The following is a 14803-nucleotide window of genomic DNA, read 5'->3' as shown; positions in this document are numbered from 1 at the left end:
TATCATTTATAAACTGTATTCTAGCAGCAGAGCCAAATGATAATACTGCAGTGCGTCGAAGTGTAGAGTTACGCTGCTATATAACGCAACGTTAACCATTATACTTTCGCCCACAAGCACCAACGATTAAGGCCTTTTTTTGTTCATACAGGCTGTCTCGTTTATGTGGGTAGTTAGGAATATACAAAATACGAAACTTTCAATTCAATATGTTACGTGTCCGCTTTGTCTGAAACGAATGTTACCGTACAAACGTTTTTTGACCTTCCGAACGTAACGGTTACCGGACAGTAGCGGCCCGTTTTGCCTGCTTATTCCTAAAGTAGAGGGAGCCGTTACTTTTGGAATTCTACGGTAATCTTAAAATATAGCCTCAGTCTCAATATTCTTTCAAGAAGGGTTTTACGTATATAAAAAAGCGGATTCATTTTAACACGGTAAGGTAGAAAGACTGGGACATAAGCAGATGTAGAAGCTGAAATGATACTCGTTGCAACATCAATATTTACATGATCCTGAAAACATTGGTCAGTTGACCATTTGCCATTACCACCGCTCATCCTTGACTTCTTGATGGCGCTGATCGGGCATAATACCACGGCCTTAATCACTCACCGTACCCGCATGCCCTCTGAACTACACCCAACAACCTATCGTTACTTTTTGCTGATGCTTTCGTAAAACCTTATTTCAGCAGGGCCGTGCTCTCATAGATTAACCCAAGCGGATTTTGAAATAAAAGGGTTCGGATGGCCGGCGTAGTTGAAAGTAATTTGTCATAGTGGCACATGCCGAAAAATATCTCTCCATTTCGCTCCTAAATCAGGAATTTTACTAATTTCCCAAAGACAGTTTTTGAAACATCTTTGCCCGAATCAGCTCTCAAGTCGAGTTAGCACCTATTTTTGAAAACTGAATATTTTGTCTTTAAAATAAAGTATCGGAGCATTTTTTAGTACCAGTTATACTGAATGCATCAGACCCATAGTTCTAATTCATATCCAAGCTGTGCAAATTGTTTATTCATTTATTTATTTATTTATTTATTTATTTAGTTAGTTAGTTAGTTAGTTAGTTATTTAGGTATTTATTTCAATCTATTTTTGGTGTGTATTTAGTTGTATGCTTGGTATTTTGTCTTTTTTAGATATATGATGCGGACAAATTTAACACGTATAAGCCTTCGCTCTACTTACGACGTCGATAATCTGACTACTATTTTGTAAGTATTAAACTAGGTTTTTTCCTGCTCAACATTACTGTTGAAATAGTAGTCTAAATTTTAGATCAAGTCCTCGACTGTGTAAAACATCATTAATTATGCGGAGTTACGAACAGCACCGTTTACCTCAAGATAGAGAGAACAACTCAAAATACAGTCGTAAACAGGTTGTCAAGAATTTCTAGTTAAACATCGTAAGATCTTACAGTTTTAGTAGCAATACCTTGCCAATGAGTTTCTTTTAGTGTGTACTTTTTGTGTTAGACGGGTTTTTAATTGAGTTTCTCAAACTCACTAATTATTCAAGCAGCTCTTACCCAACCAGAGCATCTTATTCTGGTCAGGTGAATCAGTTAAAAACCCAATGAAAAACGATTTGAAAACCACGGTGTGTTTGGAAATAACTTCAAAAACGGACGCAAATTTTCTTAATCTGTTTATTAACGAAACAAGAAAAACACTCGACGATAAAAACTTTATTTAATCACACATTTTACAAAAACAAACTTTAAACCCAAATTATTTACTGGAGTCGTTAACAGTAACGGTACAGTTATTAAACTCCCCAAAACAGAAAGGGCCATTCCTTTTGTAAAATAAATTCTCGCTCAATGGTGGCGACCTCGTCTTTTGGTTTGTTTTCAACCTTGCTGTACACTTCCGACCCAAAATGGCACTAACGTTAAAAATTCCCAGTTCTAAGGCGTACTAATTTACTCTCTACCCCTGCATTTAACGACTAGACTCACACGTTACCTCGGAATAGCGCTGGCCACACACTTTTCCTCTTCTTCGCGAGTTTTAGGACGTCTAAATCTGTACTCTGCCATTTGCTTTGCGACGCAACGTGTTCGCTCAGAACTGACAAACAATTAGGTATCAACGTGACATTGATGAATATTCAAAAATTGTCACAGAGCAGCAATAAGGTGATAGAATCACATTTTACGTCTCAAATATGATATTTCAATTGAGAAACTTATTCAAATGATAATTTAACCTAATTTGCTTTGTTGGAGAAGTAATTTAAAAAACTTGTCCTTCGAGTCCCATCAGGTTTCCAAACGCTCGATTGCATTGCATTGCATTGCCTTGTATTGTAATTGTAATTGCAATTGTCATCACACAAAATTATATTTTTTTCAAAATATTAGCCTCGGGTTTATTCTTAAAATATTATAAAAAATTTCGCACATTTCAGCGTCGTTATTCTTATAAATATATCCTTATAACAAAAGAAAGAGTGTAATGATGACTTTGTATTTCGTAGAGACATGGACGAAGGAAACATTGACAAACTGAGATTTATGAAGGGAGACACAGAACGTTGCAGAATTCGCATGTATGTAAAGTGTCGTGGAGACCTTTAGTTGATTTCATTAACTTGTGCTTATTACAGAACTTCTCACTCGTACCCTTGCATTAATGTGTTTTTGTATTTGTTTTTAGTGGGTTGGGGAAAGATGACAATGACTGCATCAAAATACCGTTTGTTTGGGATTCCGTGCGTGATACCTTATTCGAGGCTTTTGCTGGAGCTGGATTTGCCAGAAGGAAGGACCAAGATAATAAATACAAGCTACTTCCATGTCCCAAGGGAACGTTTGTCAATTCATCTGCCACCGACCATAGTCAACTTGTGTGCTTGGAATGTCCTGCAGGTAGTTATAATATCTTAACAACTCGTCAGAGCTATTGCATTAAATAACGGTTGCACAGGCATTTATTACTTTTATATATATATATATTTTTGTTTTGGTCTCTTTTTTGTTCACAATTGCGGTTTCTTCAGGGACGATGTTAGCTATGATATTAACAATACAGTGCAATACAATAGAAGCTATGAGATAACACACTTAGACGAAACCACTTCTACACTTTAGAGCTTATGTGTGGTTGTAGCAAGCTGCGCTGTACGAATGCCATGGAAGCTAACAGAAATGAGATAGCTTTAATGGTTCAGACTTGAGTGGTTCAAGCTTGAGTAAGATTTTCCAAGTAAATTAACTGAAAGGGCGATACTTATAAGAACTATCTGGATCAGTAGTACAGCAGTTGTGAGACGACACACAACGCCACGTTGGACGAGAAAACAAGCTACTTTATTATGCAGCCCAGAGTGCAACGCGCACCCTAACATCTCCCTTCCTTTTTTTAAAGCTGTAAGCTGAACAAAACATTTAGTGATTGCCTAAAGGGTCTTGTGCCTCAAAGTTCCTAAATAAAATAAAGTGTCCTTACATAAATTCAACGAAAAGGAGAGAAAAAAAAAAGAAAAGGAAAGAGAAAAAAAACCTATTATTGACAGTAACTTGTGTATCTCATATCGACCAATTTCATGTAACTGATGGCTAGAACGGGAGTTCATAAGTCTAAACGTGTAGGCGGTTTGGACACTCGGCCCGAACGAGTTTTTTTCAGACTTGTTTGTTTGGCTCCGCTTGGCAGTTGGGCTCGGTTGAGAGCACACATCTGGTTCTTCGACGTTTGTTACTAATGGGACAGGCACAGACTGGTTTAGAGGTGCTTTAACTACAGTATTCTGCACTGGCGGTTCATTGCGGGCGGAAAATTGCACTGCAGGTGGAGTGAACGGCGGAAGGACAGGTTGGACAACTGGTGAAGCGCAAGGCAGTCGAGTGGACGGTTGAGTGGAGGGTGAATTGACAGGTTGAACAACTTGTGGAGTGGTTGGCAGGCGCGCTGAGTGTTCCGAAGCTGGCACAGGACTGGGAGACAGCTTGTCCATCCACGACCTCGTGACTAAAGCACCAGGAGGTGGCGCTGCCGCAGGACGCAGGTGTGCCCGGTTCCGTCTGGTTAAACCTGCAGGTGTCTCCACAATGTAGGACCTAGGAGCCGGAATGGCAGTCACCAGACCGTAGAGCCAAGGACCGGACTTCTGATGAGGGGACGGCTTGGCGTAAACAAAGTCGCCTATTTCTAACGAGTGCTACTAGCGGTTGTGTCATAATGTTGTTTAGCCCTAGCTCGCTTAGTGGCGATATTTCCTTGGACTACTTCAGCAGTGTTGTCGCTCGGTAACAAGAGCTCTTTAGAGATAGGAAGAAGTCCACGAATGCGGTGTCCCATACTCCTTTGCGCTGGGCTCAAAAGATGTCCCTCTTAGGAGGTGTTTCTTTAAACAAGAAGAGCTTCATGTAGGCCATTTTTCCCAGACTTTTTCAAGATGCGCTTGACGATTTTCACTGAGGCCTCTGACTTTCCATTTCCCTTGGGCCAGTAAGGTGAGCTCATGACGTGGTTTGTCTGGTACATTTGGCAGAGCCGCTCAAAGTCTGATGCAATAAATTGAGGTCCATTGTCAGTTAATATCGTTTCAGGAACACCATGGCGGGCAAAGTGGACTTCCGCTTTGGCCACGATGGTGGCAGACAAAGTGTTTTCCAGCTCATCAACCTCGATAAAATCTGAGTAATGATCACTTTAAAGTAAAAAGACCCTGACTTACAAACTGCCAGGGGTACTCTGGAATAGGCTGAGACTTCATGGGCTCCTTGGCATTCTCTACTTGGAACTGTGCACACTTCCTACACGAGCGACATGCTTCCCGAATATCAGACTTCATGCCTGGCCAGAATTCAGTGTCCTTACAGAGGCGTATGTTTGATTCAGCTCCAAAGTGTGCAGCGTGAGCCTTCTGCAGAATGAAGTTTCTTTTTGCCAACGGGATACGTACTTGCGTCCCTATATAGATGACCCCATCTTGAAAGGTAAGCTCTTCCCTAAAGTTCCAATAGTGGTGTACACTGGAAAAGTTGAAAATTTACAGAGTATGTAAATAACATGTAATTAACATGTAAATAATCAAAAAGAGACTGTAAAGATTAATTTTCATGATTTTTCCCCTTTTACATGTTTTGGAGGTTTCATGTAAAAAACATGTAAATATTTCAAGTGAAACATGTAAATGATGAAGAAAACACTGTAAATGTTTCAAAGCAAAGGGCTAAGATCATGTAAATAACATGTAAACTGTGCCTGCAAATACTGTAAATAGCCTGTAAATTTCTTGTGATTCAACCTGGAAACCCGTAAATAACATGTAAATTTAATACAGGGAGGCTGCCATAATACTGTAAATAACATGTAAATAAAAAGGGGAGGCTGTAAACAACATGTAAATAAAAAAAGGGAGGCTGTAAATAACATGGAAAATGAAAACAGGAGCCTGTAAATAACATGTAAATCGAAAAAGGGAGCCTGTAAATAACGTGTAAATCGAAAAAGGGAGTCTGTAAATAACATGGAAATCAAAAAAGGAGCCCATAAAGAACATGTAAATCGAAACAGGGAGCCTGTAAATAACATGTAACTCGTAAAAGGGAGCCTGTAAATAACATGTAAATGGAAAAAGGGAGCCTGTGAATAACATGTAAATGGAAAAAGGGAGCCTGTGAATAACATGTAAATGGAAAAAGGGAGCCTGTGAATAACATGTAAATCGAAACAGGGAGCCTGTAAATAACATGGAAATCGAAAAAGGGAGCCTGTAAATAACATGTAAATCGAAAAAAGGAGCCTGTAAATAACTTGCAAATCGAAAAAGGGAGCCTGTAAATAGCATGTAAATGGAAAAAGAGAGCCTGTAAATAACATGGAAATCGAAAAAGGGAACCTGCAAATAACATAGAAATTGAAAAGGGGAGCCTGTAAATAACCTGTAAATTGAAAAAGAGAACCTGCAAATAACATGTAAATCGAAAAAGGGAGCCTGTAAATAACCTGGAAATTGAAAAAGGGAGCCTGTAAATAACCTGGAAATTGAAAAAGAGAGCCTGTAAATAACATGTAAATCAAAAAAGGGAGCCTGGAAATAACCTGGAAATGTAAAAAGGGAGCCTGTAAATAACATGTAAATCGAAAAAGGGAGGCAGAAACCCTGTACGATAAATAACTTGTAAATAATAACTTGAAGAAAAATGCATGGAATGTACTGTTTTATTGTAATCAAATCTGTTGACCTTAATTATAATAGTAGAAAACATGCAAATTTATACAGAATCAGAAATTTATTGCAATCAGAACAAACTCAGTAAAATTAAAATAGTTTTTATATGCCACGAAAAAGGTTTACAATGTACACATTGCAACAAATAAAACATGTTTTCTTTTCTTTCTATCCATAACAAGACGACTTAAATGTAATTTTGTGCATGGCCAAAATATTTTAAAATACCATGACTGAGCTCCTTTAACCAAATTCAAGCACTGTTCAAGAAGACTACTAAAATTCAAGACCTTTTCAAGATTGTGCAAAACCATGTCATATTCAACTCTATTTAATTCATAAATAATAAAATGATTAAGAACTATACTGTTGTCAGCTACAACGAGTGAAAATTTTGCAATTTAGGCGTATTACTAAATTAAAATTGTTTGCAAATGGATACCTGTCTTAAATATATACTAAATTCACAAAGTCAAATGTAACATAATGATAATACCTTTGTCATAAAATGAATGAATAAACTGTTTTTTTCTTACTAAGTAATTAATGTAGGATTAAATTAGCCTTAATAATTATTATGAAAAATGTGGGAGGTATGATGGCCTCGTAGTTACATGTAGTGAGTTCAACTCCTGATCGAGCGTCCGGGTTCAAGCCCTAGGCAGGTACATTCTGTTGTGTTGCTGGGCAACACACATTACTCTCAGTGCCTCTCCTCCCAGGTGTATAAGTGGGTACCAGCGAATTTAATGGTGGGGTAACCCTGCAATGGACTGGCATCTCATCCAGGGGGAGTAGAAATAGTCCTGCAAAATGTAGTCGCTTCCTGCTACAGAAAGCGGGATAAGCTCCAGTCTGTTGGGCCACGTGGCTCATATGCAGACTTTACCTTTACCTTATTATGAAAATTACTGCAATGTAAGTGTGAAATATTGATCAACTTTTTTCATAGAGTGAATTGTTCTTTTGAAATAACAGAAAATAGGGAGAAAAAACACACAGTCACAGTCACAGTTTCCTTCTTTTTCCAAAACTGTACAGAATCCAAACAGGACAAACATTTTGGACCCCTGACAAAACATTCACTGTAAACAATATTCAAAATTTTACTTTTTCTTTTTGTGATAAAAAAAACTGTACTGTAAAAAAAAAAATTCATAGGGACCTGTTGAAATTGAAAGGCCTATCTAGTACCATAGTTCCAATAACACATCATAAGTTAATAAATTATTGTTCTGGTACTACATGTATGTAAACATAGCCGTTGCTTTTTATGATGAAATCTTATAGCTGCTGTATTGAACAATAAGTATCAACCTAGCAATCTAAGATATTCAAATTTAATGCTAATTCACTAACACAGGTACAGTGTAGGTGATACTTCAAAGCATTGAAAATAATGTTTAAAGTGGTTGAATTTATGCCAGAAAGTGTTGAAGGTCACCATGTTAGACTGTAATGCACCAGGGGCCCATTTCTCGAAGGTCCCAAAAAGTTTTCGCACTCAGAAAGCCATACCAAAATCTGAAATCTTATGCTTACAGAGCTGTTTTATTCGCTTATTCTCAATATGAACAGAGGTTTCCTTCACACAAGAAGTTTCAGGCATATACAGCTCTTAGTTTTTAGACACAGCTCAATTAAAGATGGCTTTATGGGCCCAAAAAGTTTCCAGGGCCTTCAAGAAATGGACCTCGGACCCCTTATAGAGTCATAGGTACTGTAGACTTCTCAGTGGCTGATTTTTTCCTGATCAAGCATGAATGCCAAGGAGTATGCATGTATTGAGCACTCTCAATTTTACTTCATCCTACAAGTAACATAAAACATTTTGTTAAATAAGATTAGTTATGTCTGAGTACGAATCAGCAAATTCTGTGTATGATATCAATCAGCAAATTTTACACTGGAGTTATTATTTTGTTTCTTATCATTCCAATTTATACTGTGACATTTGAAATCGGACTGTAGCCGCTCATGTTAACCGGCCAAAGTAATTTTAGCTCGGTCATGTCTCATTTCTGACTGGTCAAGATATTTACGAAAAAATCAAGTACACGTAATGTGAGCTAAATTAAACCCACAAATATAGTTTGTTTGTTCCAGTCACTGCTAGACCGTTTAAAGATTGGCTTAATATTTTTCTGAACAGATTTAACACCAGTCGTTCGAATGGCATTCCTATCGATCTTGAACGCATCACAAACAGCAAGCGAATGGTCTTTAGCCATTCGAACAGATACATGTATGCATTGGTGTATGTTTTCATTAGAGGTCATGATAAAAAAGAGATAAAAACTCTCAGATTTACAGTTGGGGATTTGATTGTTTATTCAAGAATGAACAACGTGACCGTCTCAACATGACATGACTGGTCAACATGACCGGCGAGTGAAGTTTTTGGCCAGCCAAGTCACCATTCTGGCCAGACATTGCCCATTGACCGGCCATTATTTTGAGCCCTGAATATTCATCAATCAAACAGATCATACATCTACATCTGTAGCTACTGTGTGACAAAAAATTTGCATCTCTGATTGGAAGGCACTGAATGTCAGAGGATGTAGAAGAACTAAACTCAAAATCCATGGCAGTAACTATTCAATGTTCACTATCTCCTACATTGTAATAATCATGGACAATAAATCAAACTCCTATCAAACAATGTTTAACTAATAAGTCAAGTTATTTGCAGGCACAATTTGATTGTTTCTTACGTGCACTTATGCTCTATTGGTGGACAAAGGTACAGATGATGTCATAAAAGTTTGTTTTTGTTTCTTTGTTATGTATTACGAAGCAGACAGATTCTATGTTGTTGTGCATCTGTTCAGTAATAGATCACAGAAGACATCAAAATGTGGTAAAAACATCAGTGACACACACCTGAAAAATTCACAGATTCTGTGACACACTCTAGTAATGGCTTATGTGACTATTTTTTGTTTTTACCACATTTTGATGTTATCTGTGATCTACTCAAGGCAGGAAAAAACCCAGGTCTGATTTCCTCAGCCAAGTAAATTTTGCTCTTGGGCAAGCGAAAATAGAAGTTCAGTGGCCCAGTGGGCAAGTGAAATTACAATGTAGCGTCAGTAGTCTTGTGAGTCTGACTAAAAATGCCAGCTTGATAAATGATAATTTCCAGTCATTCCATTTCAAAACTTAACACCTAAAGATTAGTTAATTATTAGGTTGAAAGCAAGAATTAGTTTGGAATCCGAGTGTACTTCATTCGCATTTGTCCTCTGATTTCCTTACTGGCCACCACACTGGCAACTAATATTTAAGTGGGGCAAGTGAAAACTGAAATTGACTGGCCCACTGGGCAAGTGACTTACAATTTTTTTTCCTGCCCTGCTACAGATGCATGAACAGATGCATGACACATGAAACCTACATGTATTTGGTATGAGCCCAATTTCGTACAAGTAAAATGTACAGCTGTAACAGGGCTCTAAAGTGTTGTCTGGTCATCCCAGGGTAAGGTAATCGATTGAAATCAATTCATAAATTGATATAAATCAATAAATTGAAATTAATGTAAGTGTTATCAGTGCTATCGATCAATTGAAAGAAATTCGTACTCACATGCTAGAAAAGCTTCAAGTTATCAGTTTGATTTTACCAAATTTATCAGTCATTAGAGAATCAATTGAAAGTTGGTCTCTCTTTGTTAGTTCACCTAAACTGTAGAAAAATTGTCCCTCAACACAGTGTTTGATTGTAACTTTTTTTATGTAGATTTCAAAGGCACTACCAAAAACCCCCAAAACATAGTCCCTGATACATGTATGCCAGCAAAATATTCTGTTTACGAGATACAATGTTATGTTTTTATGCAGTTGTATTCATGATTTCATATTTCACTTTAAATCTTTTGTTCATTTCTTTCTTATTAAATGTTGCTTAAAAGATAAGCTAGTATCAGCAAAATTGATAATGCTTATTGAAAATTTGATCACAATCGATGACTCATGACGAATCCTTTTATTGATTTCTGATATCATTGACTAATTTCTATTGATTGTTATCAAATAATCGATTGACTATACTGTGTCATCCAAGACAAGTAGATTTTCCTGCCTGGGCAAGTTACTCTTCCTTTTTTTCAAGTCCTGTGTAGTTTTCACGACAGTTTGAGGTACATGTATACCTCTTCATAAAGTATCATAGTGTTTTTTTTGTGAAAGAAAATACCACAACATTTAACTTACTACAGTATCAGCACCAGTCGGTGCAATGTCCATGTACAGTTGTGTATAACAGCATATTGTAACTTGCATGTAGGTACAACTGTAGACACTTGAGTAACTTCAGAATACTTACTCTAGCATAAGAGAAATTTCTCTGCTGAAGATGGCACATTACATGTCCTGTGTAGAAAAAAAAAGAGTCCTGTGTAGTTTTCATGACAGTTTGAGGTACATGTACACCTCTTTATAAAGTATCATAGTGTTTTTTTTGTGAAAGAAAATGTGGTGGTTCGGGCGCAAGTAGACCAAAAAGAGCTTATACAATAACAACAACAAGATTTATTTCTGCTCTCATTTCTCCGACCACATGCTTCGGTTAACCGCATCCCATAATAGACCAGTGATCATGTGACTGGCACGTCACAACAGAAACACTACATCTCCCCCTAAGTTATTACAAATGTCAGCACTAGAGAGAACTAAATGAACAGTATTACAAATCTAATTAATAGTCCTTAAAACAAACAGTCTCTCTTTATGTCTCTTGCACATTCTAAAACTAAGTGCATACGTAGTCTTTTAAATAGGCGGGTGGTTGTCTAGAGCGCGCAGGTCGCAAAACAACTGAATCGCCCGGCAAAGGGTTGGGTGGAGTTTCTTGCACCTCTGCTGGCTGGCTTGCAATTGTCATTGGATGCGTTTGTTCCACCTGGTCTGGCTCTTGGGGTAGTTGTGCTGGCTGTACCTGGTCTTCCTTTTCAGTGGTTTCAGGTGCAACAAATTTCTTCATGTGGGCTATGTTTCGCATTTTATTGTTCCCATTGGTATCTTCCAGTATGACGGCATTTCCATCTTTGTGAACGACCTTGTATGGCTCAGGTTCATAATTGGGTGAGAGTTTGTTCTCTCGAGCCTGTTTCAGTAGGACTTGATCACCCTCTTCAATGTCGCTGAATTTGGCAGCGCGTGTTCTGTCTGCATACTCCTTCTGTCTAAGTTTAGCATGAGCATCCCTCTCTTTTAAGAGCAGCTGCCACTGTGCTTCAGTGGCTCGATCCTTGAGGATTTGGACTTTTGGAAGTTTGTCACGTAGCTTCCTCCCCATCAGTAGTTCTGCTGGTGATATCCCAGTAACAGTATGAGGGGTAACTCTGTACTGGAATAGAAAGTCTGCGAGTGCTTTTCACCAATCTTTACCCTCTAGGCGCGCGATTCTCACGATTTTCAGTAAGGTCTCATTGCAACGCTCCACCTCTCCATTGCTTTGGGGCCAATAGGACACGCCCTTTTTGTGTTCAATTGCTAGATACTCTAGGAATCCCTCGAATTCCTTGGATGCAAATGGAGGTCCGTTATCACTACGGACAGTCTCTGGTAGACCATGTGTTCTAAAAATAGCCTCCATGGACTTGATTACATTTTGTGCATCTGTTTTCTTGAGAAGGACAGCTTCGATCCAGCGAGAATAGTAGTCTACAACTACCAGGAGGTGATCTCCACTTGTAATCTCGAGAAGGTCAACTGAGATTTCTTGCCACGGGGAGTGTGGTAGTCTGGTTGATCTCACCGGCTCTGGTTTGGATCGGGGTCCGACAAGCTGGCAGGGGTGACATGTTCGTACTGCTTGCTCTACTTGCTTGTCCATTCGTGGCCACCATACTTTCTCTCGCAACCTGGCTTTAGTTCGGACCATACCTTGGTGTCCTTCGTGAGCCAACATTATGGTGCGCTTTTGAAGGCTCTGTGGAATGAGGATGCGGCTTCCTCTCATCACCACCTGTCCTATCACCCACAGTTCATCTTTAACTGCTTTGTAAATTGTGCCTTGTAACTGGCTCCAATCATCTGTCATTACAGCCTGCCGTAACATCTTTAGCGTTGGGTCTTTTTCAGAAGCGATTTCAACTTCCTTTGGCACCAACGCAGCTGGTACAGCCTCACTTACTACGCTGTACGCAAACTCTTCTGTAGCTTGAGTTTCGTGATCATGGGTAGTACCCATCGGTAGGCGGCTCAGGACGTCTGCAGCATTGTCCTTGCCCCGTATATGTGTCAACTTGTATTGAAACTGCTGTAAGTAGAGAAGCCATCTTTCTATTCGTGCTGATGGGGGCTTTGACTTTGCTCCGAGTACGATGAGAAGAGGCTTGTGATCAGTGCAGACTTCAAAGCTAATGCCATAGAGGTACAAGTAGAACTTTTCACAAGCCCACCTTACAGCCAGAGCTTCTCTTTCAAATTGGGAGTACCTCATTTCAATCTTACTCAGCTTTCTGCTGGCATAATATATTGGCCTGTAGCTTCCATCTTTTTGCTTCTGTTCCAGAATCGACCCAACTCCCACTGGTGATGCATCGGTTGTCAGACGAGTTTCTGCGCCCTGTCTGAAATATGCCATCACTGGTGCACGAGTCAGCCGGTCTTTTATCTCTTGGAATGACTTTGCTTCCTTTACTCCCCACTTCCACTTGATGTTTTTTGCGGTGAGGTCCCACAATGGACTCGATATTGATGCAAAGTTGGGGATGAACTTTGAACAGAACTGCACGGAGCCAAGAAAACTTCTTACTTCTGATGGGTTTTGGGGTGCTGGTGCCTCAACAATAGCTTTCACACGTTGACTAGACACTTTCAGCCCTTCCCCAGAGAGTACATCACCCATGTAGATCATGCTGCCAACACCAATTTCACATTTATCATAGTTAAGCGTAAGCCCACTTTCTTCAAGCTTGCGCATGACCCTCTCTAAGTTTTCGTCATGCTCTTCATCATTTGTGCCAACAACTCGTAGGTCATCGTGCAGGTTGTATGCCCCTGGGCAGTCTTGGATGATCTGCCAAACAATTTGCTGGAATTTTTCCGTGGCCATGTTTACACCAAAAAGCAGGCGCTTGTATCTGTAAAGGCCATTAGGCGCAGCAAAGGTTGTAATGTCCCTTGAGTCTGGGTGTAACTCAATTTGGTGAAAAGCCATATTTAAATCTAATTTAGAGAAAACTTTGGCATTCGAGACTTCTTGGAGTGTTTCCTCTACGGTGGGGACTGGGTGTTTCTCCCGCACAATGGCTTGGTTCGCTTGTCTCATGTCTAGACAGATTCTAATGTCACCGTTAGGCTTCTCGACTACTACTAAGGGGTTGACCCAGCTGGTAGGTCCCTCTACTTTTTCGATAACATCAAGCTTCAGTAACTCTTCCAATTTCTCCGTGACTTTTTCTCGTCTACTAAAAGGAATTCTGCGTGGGGGTTGAGCAACTGGTTGTACTTTTTCATCAATGTGTAACTTGAGCTGGTACCCTTTGAGCTTCCCCAGGCCCTGGAAAACTTTGGGAAACTTTGCCCTTAGGGAGGCCTTTCTATCTGCTTGTTTTGGATTGTTACTAGCACCATCAGATTCAACATCACAGCTGTTAACAGGGATACCAACCCTTAAAACACCAAGCAACTCAGATGCATCGCGGCCTCATAGCGTCGCAGCTTTGCCAAGCATAACATAAAACTCAACATTCAGGGACTTTTGGGTTTGTGGCACACGTACATCAAGATTACATTTTCCTTTGATTTGGAGTGGCTCTTCAGATGCATAAGCAAAAACTCTTTTGTTGCACTCCAACAATTTAACATTACCCCCCGTTACAAGGTTAAATACTTCTTCGGACATTAAATTACAACTAGCACCAGAGTCTATAATAACGTTGATAGTCTTATCTGCAATCTCCAGCTTCAGAGTGTTCCCGTCATCTGTCTCCCCAGTGTAGAACACGTAGAAATCATCCTTCCTTGCGGAGTTTCCAGTAGTCACGTCTTCGGTTACTTGGCGTACATCACGTTGGCCCTGTGAACTTCCTCCTCTTCGTCCACGGCTTTGCTTTCTTCCAGAGTTTCCACGGTATTCGTTTCCACGACCACGACTCGAACTGCGACTAGAATCTCGCCCTTTACTCTGTTTGGAGTGACAGCACACTTCGAAATGACCCACGTTGCCACATTTCCCGCATTTGTGGTCACGCGAACGAAGACATTCCTTCGCGAAGTGTCCCGCTTTATCGCACCGCCAACATTTTCCCCCTTGTTTGGCGTCTGGAGATATGTTATTCACTCGGCCATCACGGATAAGAACGAGGGCTTCTTTGTCATGGTATTGACTAACGATTTCCAATAGTTTGCTCAATGTTAATGTTTCTTCGCGATACAACTTGGCCTTGAGGTTTTTGTCTTGAATGAAAGAAATCGCACGATCTCTCACCTGGTTGTCCCTTTCACCTTCGTATTCACAATGTTCGGCTAATTTCTGCAGGCGTGTGATGAAATTGTTAATGGTTTCTCCAGCGGTTGGTTGAGCTGCGAGAAACGCCTGTCTTGCCATCGGCGCGTTTTTTCTCGGTTTGAAATGTTCGGATAGGCTGTCCATAG

At 39.7% G+C, this 14803-nt stretch overlaps 1 protein-coding gene and 2 long non-coding RNA genes across 3 annotated transcripts in view; all 3 read right to left on the bottom strand.

Annotated features, from left to right (window-relative positions):
- Positions 1–5601, bottom strand: part of LOC149098949 (uncharacterized) — a 179350-nt gene extending 173749 nt beyond the window's left edge. Inside the window, exon 1 of the long non-coding RNA XR_016203639.1 lies at positions 4992–5601. This is a non-coding gene — a long non-coding RNA (uncharacterized LOC149098949). The remainder of the gene's footprint in view (positions 1–4991) is intronic.
- Positions 5602–6166: 565 nt separating this feature from the next.
- On the bottom strand, positions 6167–10650 carry LOC149098948 (uncharacterized). The gene is made up of 2 exons (XR_016203637.1): positions 10524–10650; positions 6167–8004 (listed from the first exon to the last, which is right to left on the bottom strand). It is a non-coding gene; the product is annotated as an uncharacterized LOC149098948 (long non-coding RNA).
- Positions 10651–10706: 56 nt separating this feature from the next.
- Positions 10707–13854, bottom strand: LOC149098947 (uncharacterized). Its single transcript, XM_089277473.1, has one exon. The coding sequence runs from the start codon at positions 11493–11495 to the stop codon at positions 10950–10952; it is 546 nt and encodes a 181-aa protein (XP_089133599.1). The 5' UTR covers positions 11496–13854; the 3' UTR covers positions 10707–10949.
- Between the last annotated feature and the right edge of the window lie 949 nt (positions 13855–14803).

Source organism: Orbicella faveolata, unplaced genomic scaffold (assembly GCF_042242905.1).
Source record: "Orbicella faveolata isolate gen_17 unplaced genomic scaffold, um_ofav_v1 contig_46, whole genome shotgun sequence".
NCBI classification, from domain to species: Eukaryota; Metazoa; Cnidaria; class Anthozoa; order Scleractinia; family Merulinidae; genus Orbicella; species Orbicella faveolata.
The sequence above is the reverse complement of the archived record's forward strand: the minus strand, read 5'-3'. Positions and strand labels throughout refer to the sequence as shown.

What these genes read in the sequence shown, in the direction of transcription:
- LOC149098947 (XM_089277473.1), bottom strand. Translation starts at nt 11,495, where the DNA reads ATGGGGAGGAAGCTACGTGACAAACTTCCAAAAGTCCAAATCCTCAAG.